This window comes from Physella acuta, unplaced genomic scaffold (genome assembly GCF_028476545.2).
Source record: "Physella acuta isolate Inbredline_101_S28 unplaced genomic scaffold, ASM2847654v3 ptg000039l, whole genome shotgun sequence".
In the NCBI taxonomy this organism is placed as follows: Eukaryota; Metazoa; Mollusca; class Gastropoda; family Physidae; genus Physella; species Physella acuta.
Genome location: NW_026731559.1, coordinates 7,952 through 34,683, shown reverse-complemented (window position 1 = coordinate 34,683; position 26,732 = coordinate 7,952). Strand labels below are relative to the sequence as shown.

The window sequence follows — 26,732 nt, the reverse complement described above, 5'->3', positions numbered from 1 at the left end:
CAAGCTAGATTTAAAAAAAAAAATATAGTATTTAAACTATATGTTTTTCATAACGATTAACATTATTACTCAGTTAAAATTCAAATTAAAAACAAATAATCGATTTGAATTATCATAAACATGACCATAAACAAGACAAGGCCAGAGTTATTGTGTATATCACGTTTTACATGGGCGTTTTGGTGACCGCTACAATTAGGTTATTGTTTGTGGAGATCCGTATTAGCAATAGACATAAGTTCGGAAAGCAACTTGACTGAAGCTCATGGGTCTCGGACATATTCAAAAAATCTTTCAATGAAGTGACTTGTTTAAGCAGTTTGTTGGAATAAAGTTGACACGGCTAATTTGCTGTTATGTATCACACATCTGATACGTACTAAAAACAAATCATTAACGTATACATTTTAATACCTGACTATATACGTAAAAATAAATAAATAAATACATTATATATCATGAAATTTACTTTTTACTTCGGTTCGTCAGTACTCTATACCTCGTTAACACTGCATGCAACAAAACATACGTCAAAAAATGTATTCATCTTGCACACAAAATATCTCTTCTTCTTCTTCGTTCTTAATTATTAGCGTTGGAGGGGGTCGAGATTTATCTGCCAGTGGGTTTGAACTCGAGACTTTGTTCGAATTTATCAACCCTGAGCTTTTTACCGACTCGACCACGCCTCCAACACAATTAAGCGTTACGTGTCAACTGGTTATGCGCCATTGAGGCCATTGACTCCGATTTCAGCCGGCTTTTCTTTTTGGATTTGCTTCCATAGCCTTTGTCCAACCAAGAACAAACACAAAATATAACACCCCAGTCTTTTCGCGACACATTTACTAAGTATCAAGCATTTCCAAAACTATACCCGTTCCTCATTACACGCGCACACTAAACACCGTTTTGCATATACAACAACAAGATATCACATCTAGTTTATTCCTGAACTACCTAACAAAATACACAACATTATACAAAACTGACTTTACGAATTATCGATTTTCTAACTAACCCACCTTCAGTCTAAAGATTATCATATCGTCTACCTCCTATTGTTAACGTATAGCATTGTAAGCCTTGTTTAGCATATTCTAATTGTTACTGACATCAGCACAAAGGATGTTGTTTAATGTTTCACCCCCATCCGACCCTATTAATTCTATACGAAATTCATTTTATGCAAACTACTTTTTATCTATAGATATTTATGTTAAGTGTTGGGTTTTCCGATCTACTCAGACCTTATTTACAATTCTATTCGGATTTGCATAAGAAAAAACATGAAGCTGTTGTCATGTGAGTCACACATGAAGCTACGGTTGCAACTCCCGTGTAGTCATCCTATAGACATTCAATAGACATTTTCAATAGAACAGAATCGTTTAGAAAAAAAAAATGGAGCTCAAAATGAACAGTAAACAATCTGTGAATAAAATATATAGGAAAATTAGTACTGAATAATGAAAATCTTAAATGATATTATAAAAGGTAAATTAATCAGCTAATTATGAACCATTTTGTCACTATACTTATGTTTCTTGCTTTGGCCTGCTTGAAAAGTTAATCGATCCACTAATAGTGTCCACACTAGTGTTCGTAGGTTTCCGCTCATAGCAGGCTCTATATAATTTTTAAATTCCTAATGCATTTTTGGAGAAATCTGGAGTAGCGTTAAGTGTTATTTTCTATAACAATAATTTTATAACTAAAACAAAAAATATTTCATTTATTTGTTAAATTTTGTCTACCTAACTAGAACAACCAAGCTATTAGATTTTAGACATACATATTCAAATTTCATATTGTACCTATTTGTGAAAATTTGTCAACGTAGCTGAAACAGCAACGTTATTGTGTTTACAGACACACAAACACACAGACTAAATTGCAATAAAATACGGTTTTTTTCCAAACTCAATATGTATGCAATTCGAGATGTATGAACATTTCAATTTCAATTTCATGTACTCTGCACGATTACAACGAAAACGAGAAAGTTAAAAAAGAACAATAAATTCAGTTTACGGTGAACAACATCTAGAAGGATGAGATACAACACCCTTACAATATCTTAGAAGTGGTTTGCGTGCAGAATTTCTTTCATACAATTTTTCGGTTAAGCCCACCCCGCACAAGAACGTTTAAGTCGCCACCTCCCCCCCCCCCAACTCCAACGCAAAAGAAATGATGTCATCTATCCTCTATAATAAAAAGACTGACATTACGGCATAATTAATATTTCTAACCTTATAAGCTTTTTGCGTGTAGAGTTTCTTTCATGCAATTCTTCGGGCAGTGGCTAAGCGCAACATCAGTGTTTCTTTCAGACTTGTTCCTCCCCGGAAGGGGGAACTTGAAATTTTCTAATCTAAAAAGTGTTTTGCGTGAATTTCCTATCATGTATCTCTTCCGGTAGGGATGAAGCCCCTTCAAGGCTCTACCTTTAGTTTGTATGATCTACATACAAAACCAGTGTTTCTTTCAGGCTTTTGATCCCGGAAGAAGGGGGTGTACTTGAAATTTTTGAGGGCAGGGGTTGAATTATCTGGGAAGGGGTGGGCACTTGAAAATGTATATAGTTATATTTCGTTGAATGGGAAGGTAGACGTGCTTTGGGTTGTGAGTAGGGGCGTGCGGAGCTTCCTCCTCCCAAGTAGAGTTGCCTGAAAGTAACTATAAATTCAACTTTTATCATTTATTAAGATTAGGCGTATGGTTTAGGGGTATGGCTACGACTATATTTAGTATAAATGCGCAATAACTACGTGAAGATTGATTATTGATAAAAATCCGTTGTCATTTTGCGTTTCCGGTTTCATTTGAGGTAATGTTTTTGCGGTTGTTTTTTGTTGAAAGAAAAGAGACAACACTGGCAACCGAGCGCCCGTTGTATCCTTCCTCAAAGGGCCATTTATCTCGTGTAGTAATAAGGATGCAGATAGTATTAACTAGATTTGTTTTTGTCTTTAAATAATATTTATATAACATTTAATAATATCTCTCATTTAAAGGCTGGGAACCTCGTGGCCCTTGTTAGTCCACGGGGTTTTTAAAAAAAAATGTTTCCACATGTATGCGTATGCATATGCGTATGCGTATGCGTATGCGTATGCGTATAAAAACGTGTACCTTAAAATGTAGAAGACTACAACTAGACAGCGACATTCTTTAACACACTGTTAACTAGGTTAATACTGTCGATGAATAATTCAGCAATCTTTTGTAAAACATTTTACGAGAGAGAAATAAGTTTACTGTACAACAAAGTAAGAAATACTGCGATTTAAAGATTGATTAAAAACGGCCGAAATCCAAAAGATGAAATAGGCAAAATGCCCGCTTATACAAAAGGCCTATTTTACTAACGGTACTTATAAGTACCACTTTAATAAAGCACCTGTATTATTTTTAATTTAAGAGGAATTTTAAAAATTATTGATGTAATTGATAGTATTATCTCCCTTGAGTCACAGGTAGGTGGAGGGAACGATGATTTTTGAAAATTACTGTAGTGGCGCCATTTTCAATCTCTACTTGTATCGGTAGTTCACAATTGTTCTGTACATATCTCACATGTGTTCCTGATTTCCTTTTGTTTTACCTTATTCTTCACGTTTTCAACACCGAATATTTTTTATTGGCATCTTCAATAGTCAGGCAAATGCGTTTAATTTCTAGTTATACAATTTGTATCAAATTGTCTTTGTAATAGATCGATGTTTACAAGTGGACTTATAAGTACCGTCAGGGCACACAGACATTTTTTTTAGGATTTCTTGGAAATAGCTGATTTTCGATGTGGAGTAACAAAAATATTATTTTGATAATTAATTATCGAAATGTACTTAAAAATTTATATTTAAGCATTTATAAGAAGGTCAGCATAGGGGTTTCCTCAGAAATATTGTAATTAGTTGCAGATTTCTACTAGTAAAAGAATAACAAGAATAAAGGTAGCAGTTGCAGGCTCGTTTACTAGGTTTAGTACACGTTATTTGTATACCAAAGTCTAGTTCTAGAAGTAAGATTTGTAAGTTATATTTGTTGCAAAAAACTGTCTTGCATACAATAGCTAGCGTGTACGTAATGTACACATGTAGACTAGTAATAGTCCATACATCTGCATGTAGTATAGATCGTTTTGTAATTTTGAATCAGTAAACAGAAAACAGTAGCCCACTACGGCTATTCCAAACACATTGAGCTCGCTTCTATTTAAGAACTTTACACCGTAATGAAGACTTGTCATAACATTCTAGTAGGCTACAATTATACTAGTATTACTAGTAGTAGTGTACTGAATGAATAGACTTTCGTTTAAAAAAAATGTGTTTATGCGGCTTATTGTTATGGCTATTGGGAGCCTCCAGCACAAGCAGGTTCAGTCTGGCAACTGTTACCACACCAGAAAGACGACAGGCAAGAATGTCTCAGCAATGAGGAATGAGGGAGCACGACATGTCGGCACCTTTTGCTGTGTTTGAGGTCTAATATGTGTTCCAATAGAAAATCCAGTAAAAATCGTACTCAAAATATACTATTATGCTGGGTTTATGTGTGAAAATTACAAAAAATAATTGTTATAATGATTGCCATGCTATTATTAAATAAATTGTATCGTTTTTTCTTGTTTTGTAAATTTTTTAATTTTTGGAAAAAAGGTCCTACATTCCTGACGGTACTTATAAGTACCAATACATGTTTGGGCCCTTAAAAATTTATGAAACAAAATTTCCTTCGACGTATGCTTTAAATGTGCAAAAAAGCAATATGATAACACATTGTTTAAGAAAAAATATCATTCGAAACCTAATTTCGTAAATAAAGGGTTAAGTCTTATTGGGCCGAATTGCCCTATGAATTCTTTGTACAAATGGCGTTATCTAATGAATGGCGTGAGTCATTATTACAAAGCGTAAACTAATATGCTGTCTTTCATACAACACATATTTAGGTGTTTGGGCTATATATATAATTTATATATATATATATATATATATATATATATATATATATATATATATATATATATATATATATATATATATATATATATATGAGTATGTGTGCAAATAAGCTTATAGATTATTCTTCGTGCATGTATATGTGTGCGCGCATTAAACAAACATGCGCTCACTAAAACACGTTTTATTCTCAAAGTTTCCGTTGGACCGTTGACGGTACGAGCGTAGCGTTCTTGCAACTCACGTCAAGTTTTAGGCCGTTTACGTAGAGTACACCCTCTACTACAAGGGAGACAACACTGGTGAATGGGGCGGCGCTGCTCTGTGTCTTCTGATGAGTTGTTTTACGATGGGTATATCATAAGGTACTGTCCTCACACTGTTTTCCTTTAAATTGTTTATAATTTACAACACTATTAACGATTTCGTGACAACGTCATGCGCCAAATGACCCGTTGACTCCACATTGAACCTGTTATCTTTCTGTTTTTTTTTTTTTATTTTTAAAAAAGTTTTCTATACTAGATGTGTTGCCTTTATCAATTACCTAGCCTCATCATCCCGGGGGTTAAAAACTCTGATGTTTTTTGGTTCCGCTCAGAGTTACTTTCAGGCATCATTGCAGGGGAAGATAAGAACGAATTAAAATTTAAAATGAAAATACATACTTTTAGACGTGTCGTTCCCGCCCTCCCATCCCCCGGAAAATATAGTGAGCCCCCCCCCCCCCCTCCCCCCACCCCCCGTAAATTTCAAGTTTCCCTTCTCCCACCGGAGAAAGCAGACAATTGGATACGGGCATTGCTGATCTGAACTCCTGATAACTTTGCTAAGGGAGTCGCAACAAATAGTCTTGTTTTTCTTTAAAGCTAAAGCTGTCACCGTCTAACCTAGCTGAAATTATTACATATGTAATTGTGTAATAGAATGCAGCGCCCACTTCTAAATTGATATATGTTTAGGCGGGTCAAAATATTTTAATGTAAGGTGGCGGTATGCAAAGGCCATTTATGAAAATTGAAATGTAAAATGTGGTCAACAGGTGTTTGTTATGGCTTTTTATCACAATACCTCACACCACATCACACCACATCACACCCACATCACATCACATTGCATCACACCAACATCACATCACACGCACCTCACATCACGCACACCTCACCTCACACCTACCTCACATCACACAAAATCACACCCACCTCACATCACACCTACCCCCACATCACACCTACCTCACATCACACCTACCACACATCACACCCACCTCAAATCACACCCACCTCACATCACAGCCACCTCACATCACACCACACCCACATCACATTACACCCGCCCACCTCACATCACATTACACCCTCACATTACACCCACCTCACATCACATCCACCTCACATCACATCACACCTACACCGCACCCACCTCACATAAGACCAACATAACATAACATCACACCTCACATCACACCACACCTCACCACACCTCACAGCACACCCACATCACATCCACCTCACATCAAATCACACCCACCTCACATCACATCCACCTCACATCAAATCACACTTACTTAACATCACTTCACGGAAATTGGTTGGTCGAGTGAAACCGCATACAAGGAAAATAGTTATTAAATGAATGGATGTAATAGGTAGGAAAAGTGGTTCCAAAAGTGGTTCCACTTTGTATTGCCAGAAAGCATATTTTTGAACCAAAATTGAATATTTTATACCATTTGTGAAATAAGTACAAAGTCTCTTCCGGTTTTACTAAGGCTAAAAATATTTATACACAAAATTACTAATAATATAATAGTAATTTACAAAACATTTTTATTTTAATTTGGATTAGTATAGTCAGGGTGTTGTGGTGCAAGGGGATGTTATATTATTTAATATAAATAAACTACTAGGCTATATTAAATTGTTATAATAAGTAAAGCGTAATTAATAGCAACATTTTAATATACACCTAATCAACTTAGATCGACCTCTGACTATGGGGTCATCTTTTAACGATGTCACAACGATGCCAGACCTCCCCCTTCCCCAAAAAAAGTAAACCTAAGCCAACCCCCCCCCCCTATTGCAGCGATTTTCATAAAATATATAAACCTATGGGCTTTTCCAACATTCAATGTAGGCCTATTGGTGAATTATTTTATAACAATTTATAAAACGACTTTTAATGATGCAAATAAAGGTTTAAATTCAGTTTCTTAAAATGAGTGTTTGTTGAACATTGAAAAGTGTCATCTTATTTTCTGAACCCCCCTCTCCTTGACACAAAGGTCCAAATCTCCCACACCACCTCAAAGTCTTTTATGGACGACCACTACAGCATTTTGCTATTATTTATAGGATATTCATTAATTAGTCATACAAACCTAATTACATTTGTTGTTGTGATGATATCTCTGTCATTGCAATTATTAAATAATTTATTTTAACTCAATATTTCCCCTAACCTCATTTGCTATAGCTGCTTATCCTTATAGAAAACATCTTTTCCTCAAATATCTGGAATGCATCTGATCAGCAACAGTCTTTTTCTTTTGTAATATATAAACAATTACAACATGTTCATAAACTTGCATGGCCAATAACAACACATTACCAGGAAACAGGCAGTGATTATAGTTTGCTGTATTTGTGGTTGATGGTGAGTTATCAGCAATGCTTCACTAAGCCTGGTCTACATTTATATGCTGGTATGGCTAGAATTGACAAAAACCCATATTCTTGATTCTTCCCTTATCATTATGTTTTACAGCTATAATAGATATATGCAAATGTAAGACTTATAGTGGGACTACATATTTGTGAACACATTTGCTAAAGCAAAAGTTCTTGAGTTGAAATTTCAATCCTTTAGGTTGTCTCTGATTCAAATTGAAAGCAGCTTTAACTGGTACCTGACTGGTTATGGACAGTAAACGCTGTTTGACATTTTGCTGATCATACAATTTATTACCATGGAGAAACTAGGTGAAATCTACTTCAGCACCATATTTTTAAAAACTATTTATAGTTCACCAGTTTAAGTTTATTCAATTAAGGTAGCAATAATTAGTTTCCGCATACACCAGCACACACAAGCAGTGCTAAAAAAAATAAACATAACAAAGTTTATAATTTTCTTTTTTTAATTACCATATTCATTTAGAACTAAAATAAAAAAAAATAGTTGTTCAATATGAACAAGTTTTCATGGCTCCAACATGTATCCTTGGATCAGTTTTTAAATTGAGCTTCATCTTGACTTTTGTCTTCTCTGTATGCAGTTGTATGATCCACAGTATCTAAAAAAAACATAAATAAATTTCATAAACTGTTATATTAAACTCATTATGTTTACATACTTTCAACTCTTAATGTTATAAATAAAAATATGTGTCTGTCTTATAAAGATCATAAAGCAATGATGTGTATTTATGTATTGGATTGTATGGGCTATCTAACCATTACCATTCAATAAAAATATAGGTATAATAGTTTACTTTTAATATTTTAATGTAAGGAGTTTGTCATTAAATACAATAGCCCTCAAAAGAGTCCAAAAGTCATGTATATATAATTTTAAAAAAAGAAAAGGAATTAGTTGAAAATTGATATCCAGACTAGGCTACTATAACTATCATAAATCATGCACATACTAGAATAAATATTAGGATAATTATATTAATTTGATTAGTAAGTTAACCCATCTATGACAATTGACACCTTTTGGCTTTATCAACTATTCTGCATTTTAAGTTCTAAAGAAAACTACATAAGACTAAGAGTAGACTAAATCATATATTAAGTTAATTAAGTAGAACTAAAATAAGACAGCTCTTTACTAGTACTAGTAAGCCTAATCTTCTATTTAATAATTTTTACTATTATTATAAGAGGCCTAAAATTACTGTTAGACTACTAATCTAGATTGAATTTAAATTTTGGATATTATTTAATGTACTAGTCTGTAACCTTTTATTTAGGCTACATGTAATTTTTACAATTTAAAATTGTAGCCTAATTAAGCCTAGTTAACTTTGTTTAACTTACATACTAATACTAAATACCTACGCTATCACAGGCCTACTAGACTACTACTAAGTTACTACATCTAAATCTACAGTCTAGATAAGCCTACTGAAACTAAAAGTAATATGACGACTGTAAAAATTAAGCATTCTTTAGTTTTTTTACAATACTATTTTAAGCCTATAGATCTACTGCTATTAAATATGAATCTATTAGTTATTAGACTAATATAAGTCATCATAAGTCTTATTAGTAATTACCTCTCACTTGGCCCTAATCATAATAACAATGTAATTGAAGTATTAGGACTGTCATCTGTACTATAGCCTAAATTATCTTAAATAAAATGTATTTTGTACAGATCTAGTAATTTAGTAAGTATTAAATATTAAAATTAAATTAATATAGAAAATATTGGCCTACTAAATAATTGATTCACTAATGTCATGATTTTGCAATTGTAATATATTGAGATTTGTGAAGTCAAGGGAACTCACTCTTCTTGTATTAGTTATATTTATAATGTTGTTATTGAGTGATGTCAATTGTATTTATCTATTGTGACTTGCTGTTCCGGTTTCCATCATGTTAGCTGAGGCCCATCAAAGTACTCTATACAAACAGCATGGTTTCTGTCGTCAGTGTTTCCAATCTACCACAACTGGCGACGAGGATAAATCAATCGACTTAAAAGAGCACATGCTTACTTTAAAAAAAAAGCTTGCTAGAGCATATTGGCTAAGTATTTCTAGGATAATGGCGCTGTATGGCCAAATAAAAGAATTTGATTCGAATGATGAAACCATTCATGATTATCTAGATAGGTTAAGCTTTTACCTTGAAGCTAACGACGTGACGATAGAAGCCAAAAAGAGAGCTGTTTTGTTAACAGTCATAGGGCCTCAATAATTTAGGCTATTAAAGGACTTATGCGCACCAGCTAGTCTAACTACCAAGAGCTTTAACGAAATGAGCAAACTGCTAACAGACCACCATGCGCCTGTACCACCAAAGTTCCTGTGTAGAGCTAGATTTGACGGTAGGACTCGTCAACCAAACGATTCAATATCAGAATATGTCGCTGCTTTACGTCATTTAAGTGAATTTTGTGAATTCGGGGACACGCTGACCGACAGACTATGTGAAAAGTTTGTGACAGGTGTAAACAGCCCTGATGTTCAAAGAAAGTTGCTGCTCGAGTCAGATCTCACATTAGAAAAAGCAATACAACTTGCAACTTCATTCCAGCAGTCATCCGATGCGGCGAGATCTCTAGCACCCTCAGGGATCCATGCAGTAAACAGCAGGTTAGTCAACAAACACCAATCCCATCAGAGCATTTCAACTTATGCTAAACAGCCTGCACGTTCAAATCCTAGATCTAAATCTAGTAATAATGATTCAAAAATGTCATCGATACAAAGGTCCCCATGCATCTCATCGATGCAAGTTCAAGTCAGCAACTTGTTATAAGTGCAGTAAGCAAGGTCACATTGCCAATGCCTGCTTTGCAAAGTCTTCGTCTGTTTTTAAATCTAGCCAGTCAAGACAGTACCGCAACCAAAGGCAGCACTATGTTAACTCTCACCAAGACTACCTAACCCAACCAATGAACCACTCTTCCTGTGAAAATGCTCAAACTGATTCGCAGCCGGATTTCAACATGTTCTCTGTGAAATCAATAAGTCATGCTCCCATCAATGTACTAGTTTATATCAACGGTAAGAGCATCAGCTTCCAACTTGACACTGGAGCATCTCTAACAGTCATCACAAAGAAGGACTTTGACGCTGTCACAGGAGGATCAGTGCCTCTACAACCATGTCACAAGTGTCTAACAACATACACTGGTGACAATGTTCCTGTGATAGGAGAGTGTATGGTTCATGTAAGCTATAATGGTCAAAGTGTTAAACTTCCTCTTCTTGTGGTTGAAGGAAATGGACCACCATTAATAGGTAGGAACTGGTTAGTTGATCTTAAGTTAAATTGTGAGAGTATATTTTCAGTGAACAAAGCAAGAGAATCTAGTTTACTTCAATAGATAAAGTTATATCTGAAAATGAAAGTGTTTTTGGTAGTTCAGGATTACTAAATGATAGGACAGTGAGGATAAGCATTTAAGACACAAATCCAAGATACTGCAAAGCTAGAGTTCCACCTTATGCAATGAGGGATACAATTGAAAATGAGCTAAGTAGATTGGAATCTAATGACATCATAAAGAAGGTAGACTATTCCGATTGGGCAACGTCCATTGTGCCAGTGTTAAAGAAGGATGGTTCTGTAAGAATTTGTGGAGACTATAAAGCCACACTGAATAAGCAAATAGAGCTAAATAGGTACCCTATTCCTAACATTGAGGAAATTTCTTTGAATTTGGCAGGAGGAGACAAATTCACTGAATTAGACTTTAGTCATGCTTACACTCAACTAGAACTGCATCCAGATTCAAAAGTCTATACGACAATAAACACACATAAAGGACTCTACCAATATGAAAGACTATGTTTTGGTATATCATCTAGCCCTGGAATTTTCCAGGCTGTCATGGACAGTATTTTTAAGGATATTCCAAATGTTTGTGTTTACTTTGACAATGTGTACATAACTGGTAAGAATGACACTGAACATCTTAAAACACTTGATAAAGTCTTGAAAATAGTTGGTGAAAAAGGATTAAAGATAAACAAAGATAAATGTCAATTCATGCTGACAGAAATTAGTTTTCTTGGTTACATTTTAAGCAAGCAAGGTCTCAGACCTCAACCTGAGAAAACAAAAGCCATTAAAGAAGCACCCAAACCTGAAAATACCCAACAACAAAGAGCTTTTTTGGGCTTGATAAATTACTATGCAAAGTTCATGGGAAATCTGTCTGGTAAACTATCACCACTGTACAAGCTGCTGCAGAAAAATGCAACTTGGCACTGGGGTAAACAACAAGATGCTGCTTTTAATGCAGCAAAAGAAGCTTTGTCTTCTGACACCTTACTAACTCACTATGACCCAGGGAAAAGACTTATCTTAACATGTGATGCTTCACCTGATGGTGTAGGAGCAGTCTTATCCCACATAGATAAAAAGGGTGACAGACCCATTGCTTTTGCCAGTAGATCTTTGAACCAGGCTGAGAAAAATTATTCTCAGTTAGATAGGGAAGGCTTAGGCATCATTTTTGGTGTTAAGAAATTTCACAGGTTTCTGTTTGGTAAAGAATTCACCATCTGTACAGATCATAAACCATTGCTAGGTTTGTTTGGGGAAAACAAACCCCTACCTGAGCATGCCTCAAAAAGGATTCAAAGATGGGCTATCACACTAACTGCATACAATTATGAATTGAAATACAAACCTGGATCTGAGAATAGTGCAGATAGTCTTAGTCGATTACCTTTAAAAAACCAAAGCCTTAGTTATGTACCAGAAGATGTATTTGTTCTTTTCACTATCATGGATAACTCCAATATAAATGTGAAAGATGTTAAGAGAGAAACACAAAAAGATGAGTGCTTAATAAAAGTATATGAGTACTGTAAGAATGGTTGGCCTGAAGAGTCAGTGAATGATGACTTAAGGCCATATAAAGTAAGAAAAACAGAGTTAAGTCTAGAAGATGGATGTATACTATGGGGGTCAAGAATTATTATCCCCAAAATGTTAAAAAAGAAGTTTTAAGAACTTTACATGATACTCATCTTGGTTCTTCCAAAATGAAAAGTCTTGCACGATCGTGGTTCTGGTGGCCACATATGGATGCTGATATTGAAAAATATGTAAAGCTTTGTTCAAGCTGTGCACAATATTCAAATCAACCAGCTACAGCACCTTTGCGAAACTGGGACTGGCCAATCGAACCATGGAAACGTAAACATATAGATATCGTAGGACCCTTCATGAACAAAATGTTCTTAATTGTTATTGATTCACATTCTAAGTGGTTAGAAGTTAAAATCATGAACACAATCACTGCAAATGATACCATTATTGAACTTAAGGAAATATTTTCAACTCATGGATTACCAGATCAAATTATTTCAGATAATGGGCCTAGTTTCACTGCTCATGAGTTTAAGCTGTTTTGTGTAGCAAATGGTATTGAGCATATAACCATATCACCCTATCATCCTGCTGGGAATGGTTTGGCTGAAAGAGCAGTAGGCATATTCAAAACCGCTATGGTAAAAATGAGTACCGGTAACAGATTTTCTCTCAGAGAAAGAGTAAGCAGGTTCTTAGCAAAATACCGCACAACTCCTCATATAACAACATGTGTTGCACCATGCGAATTGCTATGTGGTAGGAAAGTTAAAACTCACCTTGACCTATTACATCCAACTGTTCAAAGGTCTGTTTCCGAACATCAACATTCACAAAAAGTAAATCATGACAAAACATCCATTGAAAGAGAATTTGCAGTTAATGATAATGTGTATCTGAGAAATTATGGGAGAGTGGAAAAATGGATACCAGGTCAAATTGTTCAATGTACAGGACCTGTGTCTTATAAAGTAAAAACAAATGATGGACTTACTGTCCGTAGACATGCAGACCAGTTAAAATAACTTGTGCAGACAATAAGTGTGAATCTATCAATCCCACCAAATTTGATCAGTTCACACCAACTCAGTTTGTTCCACAACCAAGTTCTGTTGATATGAGTGAACCAAGTAGTCTAGAGTCAGAAAATGTAAATTCTGGAATTAATAATTTAGATCCTAGACCTCCTGAGATAGAGAATCCATATGGTCAGAATCTTGAGTCACCAAATCAAAAGCCACTGAGAAGGTCAAACAGGACAATCAAAGTCCCAGATAAGTTAGACCTATGATTTTAAAGGTCAAAAGGACTTTGACATCATTGTTTTGTATTTTAATTATGTTGTAGCATAGTTTGCATTTGTTTGTAAGGATGTAATCTACCAAATTATTCAAATCATATAATGTTCAGGTTACAATATATTTGGTGATTTTAGGATACTATCAATTGTTCTATTGAGAGATGTGTTGTTGTTTACTAAGGGTAAAGGGATGTAATATATTGAGATTTGTAAAGTCAAGGGAACTCACTCTTCTTGTATTAGTTATATTTATAATGTTGTTATTGAGTGATGTCCCTTGTATTTATCTATTGTGACTTGCTGTTCCGGTTTCCATCATGTTAGCTGAGGCCCAATAAAGAACTATATACAAACAGCATAGTTTCTGTCGTCAGTGTTTCCAATCTACCACAGCAATTATGAGGTTGTGTGTATTATAATATATCCAGTAACTGTATAGAGTAACTATACTTACTAATACTACTACAATCTATATATATATATATATATATATATATATAAAGCAATGTATGTTTGTGTGTGTGTGTCTGTCTGTATGTATGTCTGTTTGTCCTTTATGCATTACTACACCTCACTTCACATCGCCGTGAAACTTTGGGAAGTTGTAGAGAATATTCCTGGGGAGGTTTCTGAGAAAATAAATATTTCAAATTCGCAGGGGTGGCGCCCCGACAGGGCGCGATTAGTTTTTTTCTATATACGGTATATAAGAACAAATGTCGAATTTGGTTTGGCATCGTTCATCCGTTAGCCATGAGATTTTGGCGAGTTCATTATGCCACTCTAGAGAAGGGTTCTGTGAAAAAATCATTTTAAATTTCGCAAGGGCGGCGCCACGGGAGGGTCCGATTTTTCTCTATATACGGTATATAAAAATAATAAAAGTGAATTGCAGTGACACCGTTCATCCGATAGGCATGAAACTTTGGGGAGTTCAAAATAAAATCTAGGAAAGGGTTCTGTAAAAAATCATTTTTAATTTCGCAAGGGCGGCGCCACGGTAGGGTGCGATTTTTCTCAATATACGGTATATAAAAATAAAAGTCGATTTGGTGTGACACCGTTATCCGATAGCCATGAGACTTGGGGGATTTGATTAGAACAATTCAGGGAAAGGTCCTGTGAAAAAGAAATCCTTTTTAAATTTCGCAAGGGCGGCGTCACGGGGGGGGGGGGGGTCCGATTTTTCTCTATATACGGTATATACAAATAATAAAAGTGAATTGCAGTGACACCGTTCATCCGATAGGCATGAAACTTTGGAGAGTTCATTATAAAACTCTAGGGAAGGGTTCTGTAAAAAATCATTTTTAATTTCGCAAGGGCGGCGCCACGGGAGGGTGCGATTTTTCTGTATAAACGGTGTATAAAAATAATAAAAGTGAATTGCAGTGACACCGTTCATCCGATAGAGATGAAACTTTGGGAAGTTCATTATAAAACTGTAGGAAAGGGTTCTGTAAAAAAATCATTTTTAATTACGCAAGGGCGGCGCCACGGGAGGGTGCGATTTTTCTCTATGAACGGTTTATAAAATTTCGGTTTCACACCGTTCATCCGTGTACCATGAAACTTTGGGGAGATGATTAGATCACTCAATGTTAGGGTTCTGCAAATAAAAATATTTTTTTAACCATGAAGCTTTAAGGAGTAGATGAGAATACTCCGGCGCCATGTAGGGTACGATTTTCGTCAATACACGGTTTGGCGCCCAAAGTTTTAGAGCGACTATGTTGGCACTTGGCATCCGTTAATCGAGCGTCCAGCATAGCGAGTAAGGGGTACTATATTCAGCGGTAAAGCTACAACAGGTTTCTAAAAATAACTTTGTAACGCGAGGAAATCCTTCTGTACAGTTTCGTCACCTTGCGAAAGATGAAAAAATAACTTTTTGAATATAAGGAGCCTACTGTAGAGTTTTGTCACTTTGAAAATGATGTAATAAGCATCTATTATTAGACGACCCAGTCAGAAATTGAGATCGAGCATCTAATAATAGACCATTAGTAACGCTAGCATATTGCATCAGGTTTTAAGGAGCCAGGGGCCGTACGCTGCGCCTATGTGGTAGTGTAATCTGGGGGTGGGGGGGGGGGGGCTCTTCAGAGCGCCCCTCTACGTCACTGACACATGGGTGGTCACCGAAGTGTGTTCTACCTCATTATTTCGCTGAGTGATTAATATGCACTAAAGGTTTTCATACGGTAGTATAGGAAAACCCGTGTCCCGATAATTATTATCCAAGCGCAGGCATTGTTAACATTTAAATAACACAGTTTTAGATAAGAAGGACACGCGTCTAAGAACATATGATTGGTAATGCATTGGTTATATCGTTCTAATATATTTCGTCAGACTTTCTTCTATCCCCGCGGCAACGCGCGGGTGGGGCGGGTACGCTAGTAGTAAATATATTTTAACAAGTAGGCTCTAACTAATTAGACTAATCATTTATTATACTAGGTGTATGTACTATGTAGTGCCCTACTAACTAATTACTAACTAAGGACTAAGATTAACTATTTACTATAATCTATATGACTAGTCTCTAAAACTAGTCTATACCAGCTACACATTTATAATATAAACTATGGGCCTAATTTATTTAACTTATCTATTATTACTATTAACTTAAAATACTTCAATAAACTAATTTTTTTTTAATTATTTAATATAGATTTTTATAAAATATATAACTTCTAGATCTAGAATCTAGATCTAGACTAGACTAGAGTAGATCTCTACAACTTGACGTGTACTTAATACTAATTCTAATAGATCTACTGTCATACAATATATTTATATAAAGTTACTTAATTATAAGTCGTATAAGATCTATAGATCTAGATCTCTAGTTAGTATTAGATGGCTGATATATAGATCTAGATCTAGTACTAGATATAGTAGTATTCTCGATATAAATTATAAATCTATCTATTATCTACTATCTAGTCTAGATAATCTAGATCTAGATCTAGATTCTCGATATAAATTATAAATCTATCTAGTCTAGATAATCTAGATCTAGATCTAGATTTTATTAGATCTAGACTCTAGATCTAGATCTAGAAACTTATAGACACTTAATAATAGATCTATCTAGATCTAGATCTAGATCTAGATCTCAGCTTAGACTAGAGCACTCAGTGTGAGTAGTCACAGGCCTAACAAAAATAATGAAACGTGTGTTAAAAACATAAAAAAATAAGCCAATTATAATGAAAAGGGATACAAACGAATTTTAAAAGCCTGAATCGAACTGAAAATATTCCCTTGTTCGCCATTTTTTTTCTTGGATCACCTTGTCCGTATTTATCGTGGAAAATAAATGTTATGACTTCCATCGTTTTACTCTCCCTGGCCAGTTCAGTTCAAGGTGGGGTTGAGGGCGGTTTTATTAAATATTTAAATTTATACGATAATTCAAAATCATTTTCAACGGCTTATGTTCAACACAAAAATATGAAAATGAGTGTAATCGATGGTTCCTAATCTACTTTAATTTTTAAAATTGTAGCTATAATTTTATAGCTTGACATGTTTTTTTAAATTTTTTTTTTAAAATTTAGTATGATTAGATAGACTTTTCCTATCTATTAGCATGAATATTTTAAAGGCACGTAACTATATTTCAAAAGTCGGTATTAGGTTGATTTTTTTTGCGTTGTAAGCATCTGTTTTACAAGGAACGTATTATAATGAGAAAACATAATGCTTTCATGTGTGAGTCAAACAACATCAGATGTCATGCTGTCTTTATGAAAGGGGAGCGAAACAACTGAAGAGGACAGACTAATTTGATGAGAGTCAGACATCAGAGCGTCGTTATATGAGTCAGACAGCAGAGCGTCAGACACCATATGGTCGTTATGTGAGTCAGACTCATAGACTGTCGTTATGTGAGTCAGACTCACAGACTGTCGTTAGGTGAGTCAGCTAAGATAACGTCGTTATGTGAGTCAGACAAGAGACGGTTGTTATGGGATTCAGACAACATAGCGTCGTTTTGTGAGTCAGACACCAGACTGTCGTTATGTGAATCAGACAAAAGAGCGTCGTTCTGTGAGTCAGACAACAGAGCGTTATTTGATTCAGAAGAAAGAGCGTCGTTACATTGGTCAGACAAGAGACTGTCGTTATGTGAGTCAGACAACATTACGTCGTTATGTGAGTCAGAAAACAGAGCGTCGTTATGTGAGTCAGAAAACAGAGCGTCGTTATGTTGGTCAGACGAAAGACTATTGTTATAAGAGTGAGACAAAAGACCGTCGTTGTGTGAAGTAAAAAAGATTTTTTTTATGAGAGTTGAACAACAGAATATCGTTATGTGAGTAAGTCACATAATGTCGTTATTTCAAATATCACACGGTCGTTATGTGAATGAGACAACAGATAGTCATTATGCAAGTCAGACAGCAGGCGGTTTTAAAGTTAATCAGACACCTGGCTGTCGTTATGTGAGAATGTCTCAGAGTGCTGTTGTTTCAGACAACATACGGTCGTTATGTGAGACAAAAGCGGTCGTTATGTGAGTCAGATATATATATATATATATATATATATATATATATATATATACACATATATAATACACATATATTAAATATAAATAAACTTCTTGGCTATACCTCATTTACCTCTATTGTGGCGATTTTTAAATTATTTGAATCGATAAAATAACTCAAACAGATTTTCAACGGTATATATTCAATACACAAATATGAAAATGAGTGTAATCGATGGTTCCCAAAAAGCTTTAATTTTTACTAATGTAAATATAACTTTGAAGGCGATATTAATTGCATAGTTCGATTTTTCTAAATGAGTTATGAAAAAAAATCTCTATTCTTTATATATATATATATATATATATATATATATATATATATATATATATACTAGCGTACCCAGCCGCGACAACTTTGCTTCAAATATTATAGAGATTAGCAAATTGCATAGATAAACAAAGATTTCCAAAGTAGTTCCTTTCTTTATAGTCTAAAATAGGAAGATTCACATATAAAAAAAAATAAATAAAAATAAATTAGGTTTGACTTGGTGTGTCTTGATCCAGCACCAGCTGTCTGGTATCAAGTACACTATCATCTCAGCTAATTAGGTACCTTTTAAAATATGGAGAATAAAAGAAGTATTTAAAACAATAACTTGCACTAATATGCCTATTTTTTTCAAATTATTTTTTTTACCCAAAATTAGCCAGTTTCATTGCTAAACAAACAAAGATTTCTATAAAATATTTAAGTCCTGAAAAAGTTTATTATAGAAATTTCTTTTTGGAATAGATTCTACAGTAGATGGAGTCTAAATCTAGATCTAGAATAGATCTTAGCGACGTAGCGTCTACGTCAAGTTTTTGCGTAGATTTAGATCTAGTCTAGATCTAGAATCCAAAACGATAAAATAATTTTTTAAAGTTTAGGCCGAGAATATCGTATTGTATAGTCTACATTTCATAGCGTACATAGCTCTAAATCATATTTGAATGAAATAGTTCATTTCTTTTTATTCTAAACTCGGAAGATGACGTCATCAGTTTCTTGCTCTTTTTTTAGTGTAAATAATAAGCGACGTCATTATTAAATGCGTTCTTGTCCCAAGTTTATACACTTTTCCGGTTGCATAAATAAAATTGTTCTTCTACATTCGAATAAGCCTTTATTTTTAATTTTTCTTCTTTAAATAAAATTGTGGTTATACATTTAAAACATCTAACATATTATTTTCAACAAAAGTCCGTATAAAGTTCTCGATATATCGCTGTAGATTCTGATGTGATGTCCGGCGAAAATATTTTGCGGACAGACAGACAGAGAGAGAGAGAGAGAGAGAGAGAGAGAGAGAGAAAGAGAGAGAGAAATGCGAACGTGGCCTATTATATATTAGGATACCGTATATAGAAAAAACAAATCGCGCCCTGTGGGAGCGCCACCCCTGCGAATTTGAAATATTTTTTTTCGCAGAAACCTCCCCAGGAATATTCTCAACAACTTCCCAAAGTTTCACGGCGATGTGATGAGAGGTGTAGTAATGCATAAAGGACACACAGACACACATACAGACATACATTGCTTTATATATATATATATATATATATATATATATATATATATATATATATATATATATATATTTATATATATATGGTAATCTATCGTTTTGGGTACGTAAAATCGCCCGCGACTTGTAATGTGAAAACCAGGTGACTCCTTAAATTTTAATAATTATATAACATTTTGAGGAGGATTTATGTTTTTTAAAATACAAAAATGTTTCCTTGTTTCATTTATGTACCTGTTTTTAAACAATTGAATTATAACTTTTCTGTAATAAATGAAGACTAGCGATGTTTCCAACAGATGTAACAATGCTCATTTACTATAGCAGCCATCTTGTTTAAGTTTTATTTTTATAAGCTTTTAGCGGGAGATTCAGGGGGAAGCCACTCTATTTTACAAATGGCTGCTGTTTATTAGTTTATATAGCAAATCTTGCTCTCAGACACTGCTGTTTAAAGTTAATTTCTGGCCTATATTGATATATTTAGCCATTGATTTAGGTTTATTATTTATTTATCTATAATATTTGACACAAACATATGACAATATACTCCTATTAAAGCCTTGAAAATGAGGTAACGTTTTCGTACATTAATAGCCGCGGGCGATTTTACGTACCCAAAACGATAGATTACCATATATATATATATATATATATATATATATATATATATATATATATATATATATATACATTAATTATCAAACAACGAAAACAGAAAATCAAAATCAATACAATATGAAGTTGTGTGTCTGAATGTTGTTTGGATAAAATAATAACATAACATGTTATTTTTTCAAGATATATTTAATCAAAGTTTACCGATGGTTTACATCAGTATAACTAAGAGCCAGAAAAAAGATGGCTTATCTATATTCTCTTGGCTGTTCGCCTAGATATCGACTTTGGGAGGCTCCAACTTCACTAGAGGAACATCGTTGGCCAGAGTCTTGGCGATGTGGGTAGCGTTCTGCCGTATTACATTACGGTCATCCGCCACGGCTGCTCGCTTGCGTAGCTTTGCCGCATCCCAGCGGAAATCAACGCTTTTGCCCATGACTTCATCGAACCTACCAGTTATCTTAAAGACGTATCTATTTTCATTTAACAAAGCATTTATTACAGGTTTAACATTCGGGTATTTGTTTGTCATGTCGTTCCACAGCCAGGGCTGTAGGTTAGTTTCGCTTTGCTGTTTCAAGGCTGTGTAAAAAGGTGTGCTTGAATCGCCGAATCGGTAGTTAAAAGTGGGGCGGTTGTTGGTGCCGCGATACTGAGAGTGGAAGTTATTCTCGAGACGTAGAAAACCTTGGAGTTCGGTGGAAAACTTGACTATAACAGTTGCTGTGTAGGTCACAGAAGTTCTGGTTTTGGACATAATAAGACTCCATTTTGCAGCAGACTTTGCCTTCAGAGTTTTTGATGTGCTAACTGTGAATGTTTTCGACTGCTCTTTTTTGGTTTCATCAGTTGTAGCTGTGGTGGTCTCATATTTAAACGAATAGCCGGCAGAAGCTCCAAAACCTCCTATTGTATACATGACCTGCAGACCAAGCTCATGACTGTTTGTCCAAGAACTGGTTGTAGTGTGTGTGACACTACGGACAACAGTCTCAGCTCGCTCAATGGTCTTAGTAACTTCGTTTGGGTCATTGTTATATATCGTACCAGAGTCAACCGTTTCGGGTGTTAATTCTTGTGTTACAGGTGTTCCATACTTGATGTCCTTAAGCGCAAAGCTCCAATTACCATAGACCATGCTCAGACGTTTATCGCTCATCAAACCTTCACAGCGCGCACTTTTATCAGCAGCCCATGTGTCGGCGCTTCGTCTAAAGTCTTCCCCAACATTCGCGGCTCTACATCCTTGACAATAGCTATAACCCAAATAGTTTGCTAGTGACGCAATATTAGACATAGTGGTATCCATAATGCGGGTCTTTACTTTTTCTAGTGAATTCAACTCTTCCGGTGCTGTAGCGGTCTTGCAACATCGAAGTTTATCAAGGCAGTTGAGTTTATCACAACTACCGCGATAGATGCCGGTAACAAAGTAGGTGTCGTTACATTTACAAAGGCCTTTGTTATCAAAACATTTTGAGATATCATGGTCATAGCAATGTCCGTAGGATGGTGGGTGATCCGCTGGCCTTGAGCACCTACCGTCGTCAATGTTACTCAACAGGCCGATCTTGTTGTCACTCCTATACAAGCCAGTCATAAAATAACCAGCAGGACAGGTGGACCAGGTATTGGTTCTGTCCATCGTCGCCCAATCAGCGTACAGAGTGTGTGTATCGTTGCTCCAGGTCGAATTTCTGCTGCAGCATTCTACTTCGTCTAACAAATTCAACGGGTCATCGGTTGTTTTATCTTTCCTAGAGAAACCCGTAATGAAATCATTTAAACTTGTACACTGTGAGTGGCCCTGCCTGGCCATACTTGACCGCCAATCAGACCTGCTGCAACCAGCATCAGCTTTCATGATCATCAGAGCCAGAAATAACAGTGCTCTGGTCGATAACATTTTTCAATCTATGAAATAAGATCGATAAAAACCGAGATAACAATTAAAGAATATTATATATATATATATATATATATATATATATATATATATATATATATATATATATATATATATATATATATATATATATATATATATATATGCAATATACAAGGCTCAAAGTGAATGTGTTTTACATCGGAAGGGCTAACGTTTTTCGCAGGCACGGCTAGATTTTAAAAAAAATGACTTACTCGCTATCTATATATATAATTCTCTTCTGGGAGACGCTAGGAAACAGGTGCGCGGACCTTTGACCACAGGTGCTTTGACCATAGGGGCTTTGACCATAGGGGGTTTGACCACATGTGTTTTCTCAGCAGAGGATCTTTGATCACAGGTGGTCTATCAACTGGTGTTTGATCACAAGCGCTGTGTCCGGCTTTTATCATAGGTGTGATACAATTAACACGATTTTATACATGTTTCCTGAGAGTATGTTAATAGAAATTAACATGTATTTTTAAAAAGCCTAGAACTATATTTTAGTCTCCACATAAAGGCTGGTGCTAGGCCTCATAGATTTATTTTAAATATAAATGAAACACAAATAATGCGACATATAACAAGTTTCACAAATAAATAATGTATATGTACTTGAAAATATATAGCATATATAAAGGATAAAAAATGATACGTGCTATACTCTCCAAGATTCTCCATGGTTTTGACATAGAGTTGTTTAGATGACTTGTATTTATACATGATGATTTAACATATTATTACATCATGTCGAAATTTAAAATATAATTTAGCAACTTTTAAAATAAATCATTACAATATATGGACAGCATTGGACAAACCACCTGAGATCAAAGACCCTATGTGGACAAAACATCTATGATCAAAGTCGGACGCAGCGCTTGTGATCAAACACCAGTTGATAGACCACCTGTGATCAAAGACCCTCTGCTGATAAAACACCTGTGGTCAAACCCCCTATGGTCTAACCCCCTATGATCAAACCCCCTATGGTTAAAGCACCGCTATGGTCAAAGCCCCGCTGTGTTCAAACCCCTATGGTCAAAGCCCCTATGGTCAAAGCTCCGCTGTGGTCAAACCCCCTATGGTCAAACCCCCTATGGTCAAAGCCCCGCTGTGGTCAAACCCCTATGGTCAAAGCCCCTATGGTCAAAGCTCCGCTGTGGTCAAACCCCCTATGGTCAAACCCCCTATGGTCAAAGCACCTGTGGTCAAAGGTCCTAGGACCAGAAAACAAGCTGTAAACGCGCTCCCTACCATCCCCACCCCTACATGGTCTTAGTGAGCTGTGGTTCACGCTATGTTTACCTTCATGGAGTCGGGTTTAGTGACGGCTATTAGGGGCAGATAATTTAGTTTGAATCGATTTTAGACGTTGGGGGGGGGGGGGTTATGGTCCTTAACGAGCTACTTATAGTGTTTTAAAGAAATATTTTCAGTGTCAGCGTTGGTACTGTCGAATTCACAAATTATGAATTACTGAAAAGTAGAAAAAGACAACAACTAAATAGCGGCGTATGTTATGCCGCGGGTCGGCTCGTAGTGTAATATTCTTATAGTATATAAATGTAAGACTTAAAACAATAATTGGATGCTTTTTTTTAAAAAAAATTTCGTTTCCAAATGTATCATTTTAAGTAACGTCATGTCGAGTACAAAAAGTCTGAGAAAAAAAATCATCTTTTACACAATTTTACAAAGTGTACACATTACTTCACATTTTTAATTTATTTTCTATTACTTCCCTTGTTAAGTCACACAAATATTCTTTCCCTTTAAAACAACATTAAATTGGGGGGAAATAATTTTTATTTGTTTGTCAAAGAAATAAATATATAATTAGCATAGAGTTTAATACACTTAACGTAATGTTTACTAATTATTATTATAATAAATAACAGTTTAAAAGCCGTTTCTAAAAATATTTTTTGCTGCGTTGCTCGCAATAGTGTAATATTCTTAAAACGTTTAGTATCTAAATGAATGATTTAAAAATTAATATGGATGGTTTTGTAAAAAAAAATGATTTTTCATTCCAAACGTATCATTTTAACTTATTTTAAGTAAAGTTATGTATTCTAGCCAGAGGTATAAGGGGGGGGGGGACACCAGTTTCACTACGAAGGTGAAACAATCCTCATTAAATTCAGTTTCTTGTAAGTTTTGTATTTAAATCTAATAGTAGTCATAGTGGGAAATCTTTAAGTCATACAGGTACGACTTTGATGGGCAATACCTTGTTTTAAGATGAGTAACGATTGATTGTATCCACCTTTGCAACCTCAACCATGGGTCAGCAACTGAGGATTTCTTCATCTGCTTTGTGCTTTAAGACAATTCGAGCTTTAGATCTCTCTGTCAACTCATTTTCCACTTCCGTTTAAAAGATTCGTCTAGCTTTACTCTACGGTCTCTGTGTGTGGTGGGAGTGGAAGCGGTCTTTCTTTTTGCCCCTCTGTTTCCAAGGGAGTCAGCTTTTTTCATTGCCTGCTAAGCCGACGTGGCCAGGCACCCATTGGAAGCAGACTTTTCTGCCCAGGAGTTTTGCAACGCTCGCGGCACCATAAAACATCGACGATGCAACAAATCGTCTTTTGAATCAATATAAACTATGATTATATTGTATTACGATTCAGACGTAACTATGTAAAACATTTCTATTTAGACCTAAAAATCTATGCGTAGATTAGTCATGTGAATGAATTGTTTGCTCAGAAAAAACCAAACACCTAATTTTTTATCGGTTTTAAACCCAATCCTAGTTGAAAACTGCAGTACTTCCGATTTAGAAACGCGCATGTTGCTTACATCTATAAAACAACTGTTCCATTTTTCCATGCAGTTAGTTTACTCTATAGGACTAAGTAACTTTTTATAATAAGCTCATTGTTTGATTTTCCGCGACTAAATACATGCCTTTTTAAGGTAAAGTGGACATAATATTTCTTGAGGTCTCGGAAATAAATGGAAAGCTAGAGGGTATGTGACGTAATTGTTAACAGTGCAAGGCTACAAAAAAAAACACCCACCAAACTATTTTTAACAACATACGTATAATTACCTTAGTATGAAGATTCAGTCTATGTGCTGTGACTGACACAAAAGGAGACAGTTAAACATTGAAAGACAGTGGGCATCTTTTATACTGAAAAAACGCCCGCAGATCAAACTTACATTATTATGCATCAACTCATTACTGCCTTGTTTAATTTAAAGTTATAACTTCGTTCAAGTAGTTAATTAATTATTCAGTTAGACGTGGCAGTCAGCCAGTAAACAAATGATGATTGTTTTCATTGTACACGAATATTAGTTTTAGCAGGTAAAATATTTTGTATTAACTAATATTGAAACAGTTTAATAAATAAGATTAAGATTATTCAGTTGAAGTTAGGTTAGGTTAGGTTAGGTTAGGTTAGGTTAGGTTAAGCTAGGTTAGGTTAGGTTAGGTTAGGTTAGGTTAGGTTAGGTTAGGTTAGGTTAGGTTAGGTTAGGTTAGGTTAGGTTAGGTTTGGTTAGGTTAGGTTAGGTTAGGTTAGGTTAGGTTAGGTTAGGTTAGGTTAGGTTAGGTTAGGTTAGGTTAGGTTAGGTTAGGTTAGGTTAGGTTAGGTTAGGTTAGGTTAGGTTAGGTTAGGTTAGGTTAGGTTAGGCTAGGTAAGTTTGGATAGGTTAGGTTAGGTTCGGTTCGGTTAGGTTAGGTTAGGTTAGGTTCGGTTCGGTTAAGTTAGGTTAGGTTAGGTTAGGCTAGGCTAAGTTAAGTTAAGTTAGGTTAGGTTAGGTTAGGTTGGTTATGTTAGGTTAGGTTACTTTAGGTTAGGTTAGGTTAGGTTAGGTTAGGTTAGGTTAGGTTAGGTTAGGTTAGGTTAGGTTAGGTTAGGTTAGGTTAGGTTAGGTTAGGTTAGGTTAGGTTAGGTTAGGTTAGGTTAGGTTAGGTTCGGTTAGGTTTTATTACATGCAGGCAGCCCAACCTTACTGAATAATTACTAAAAAAAAACTTGAAAGAATTTGAATTTAAATGAGGCAGTAATGAAATGATACATATTAATGTTTTTTTTTGTCTGCAGGTATTTTTTTCAGTGAAAATATCAATAATTGTAAATGAGTAACAGAATAAAATGTTATGTCAGCGTTTAGTTTTTACTTTAGACAATTGTCTGTTAAGATAGACGAAAAATATACTGCGTTTTACTGCTTGCTGAAAACCCTATAGTTCCGTTTTAGATTAGGATTTGTGAATGTTGGACGTTCATAGTTTCACCCTGTTT

General features: G+C 35.1%; 1 protein-coding gene across 1 annotated transcript; it reads right to left on the bottom strand.

The window, feature by feature from the left end:
• Positions 1-20,713: 20,713 nt before the first annotated feature.
• On the bottom strand, positions 20,714-25,603 carry LOC131943819 (uncharacterized). The gene is made up of 2 exons (XM_059304114.1): positions 25,529-25,603; positions 20,714-22,451 (listed from the first exon to the last, which is right to left on the bottom strand). Exon 2 carries the CDS (start codon positions 22,441-22,443, stop codon positions 20,809-20,811), a length of 1,635 nt encoding a protein of 544 aa, XP_059160097.1. The 5' UTR covers positions 22,444-22,451; positions 25,529-25,603; the 3' UTR covers positions 20,714-20,808.
• Positions 25,604-26,732: the final 1,129 nt, after the last annotated feature.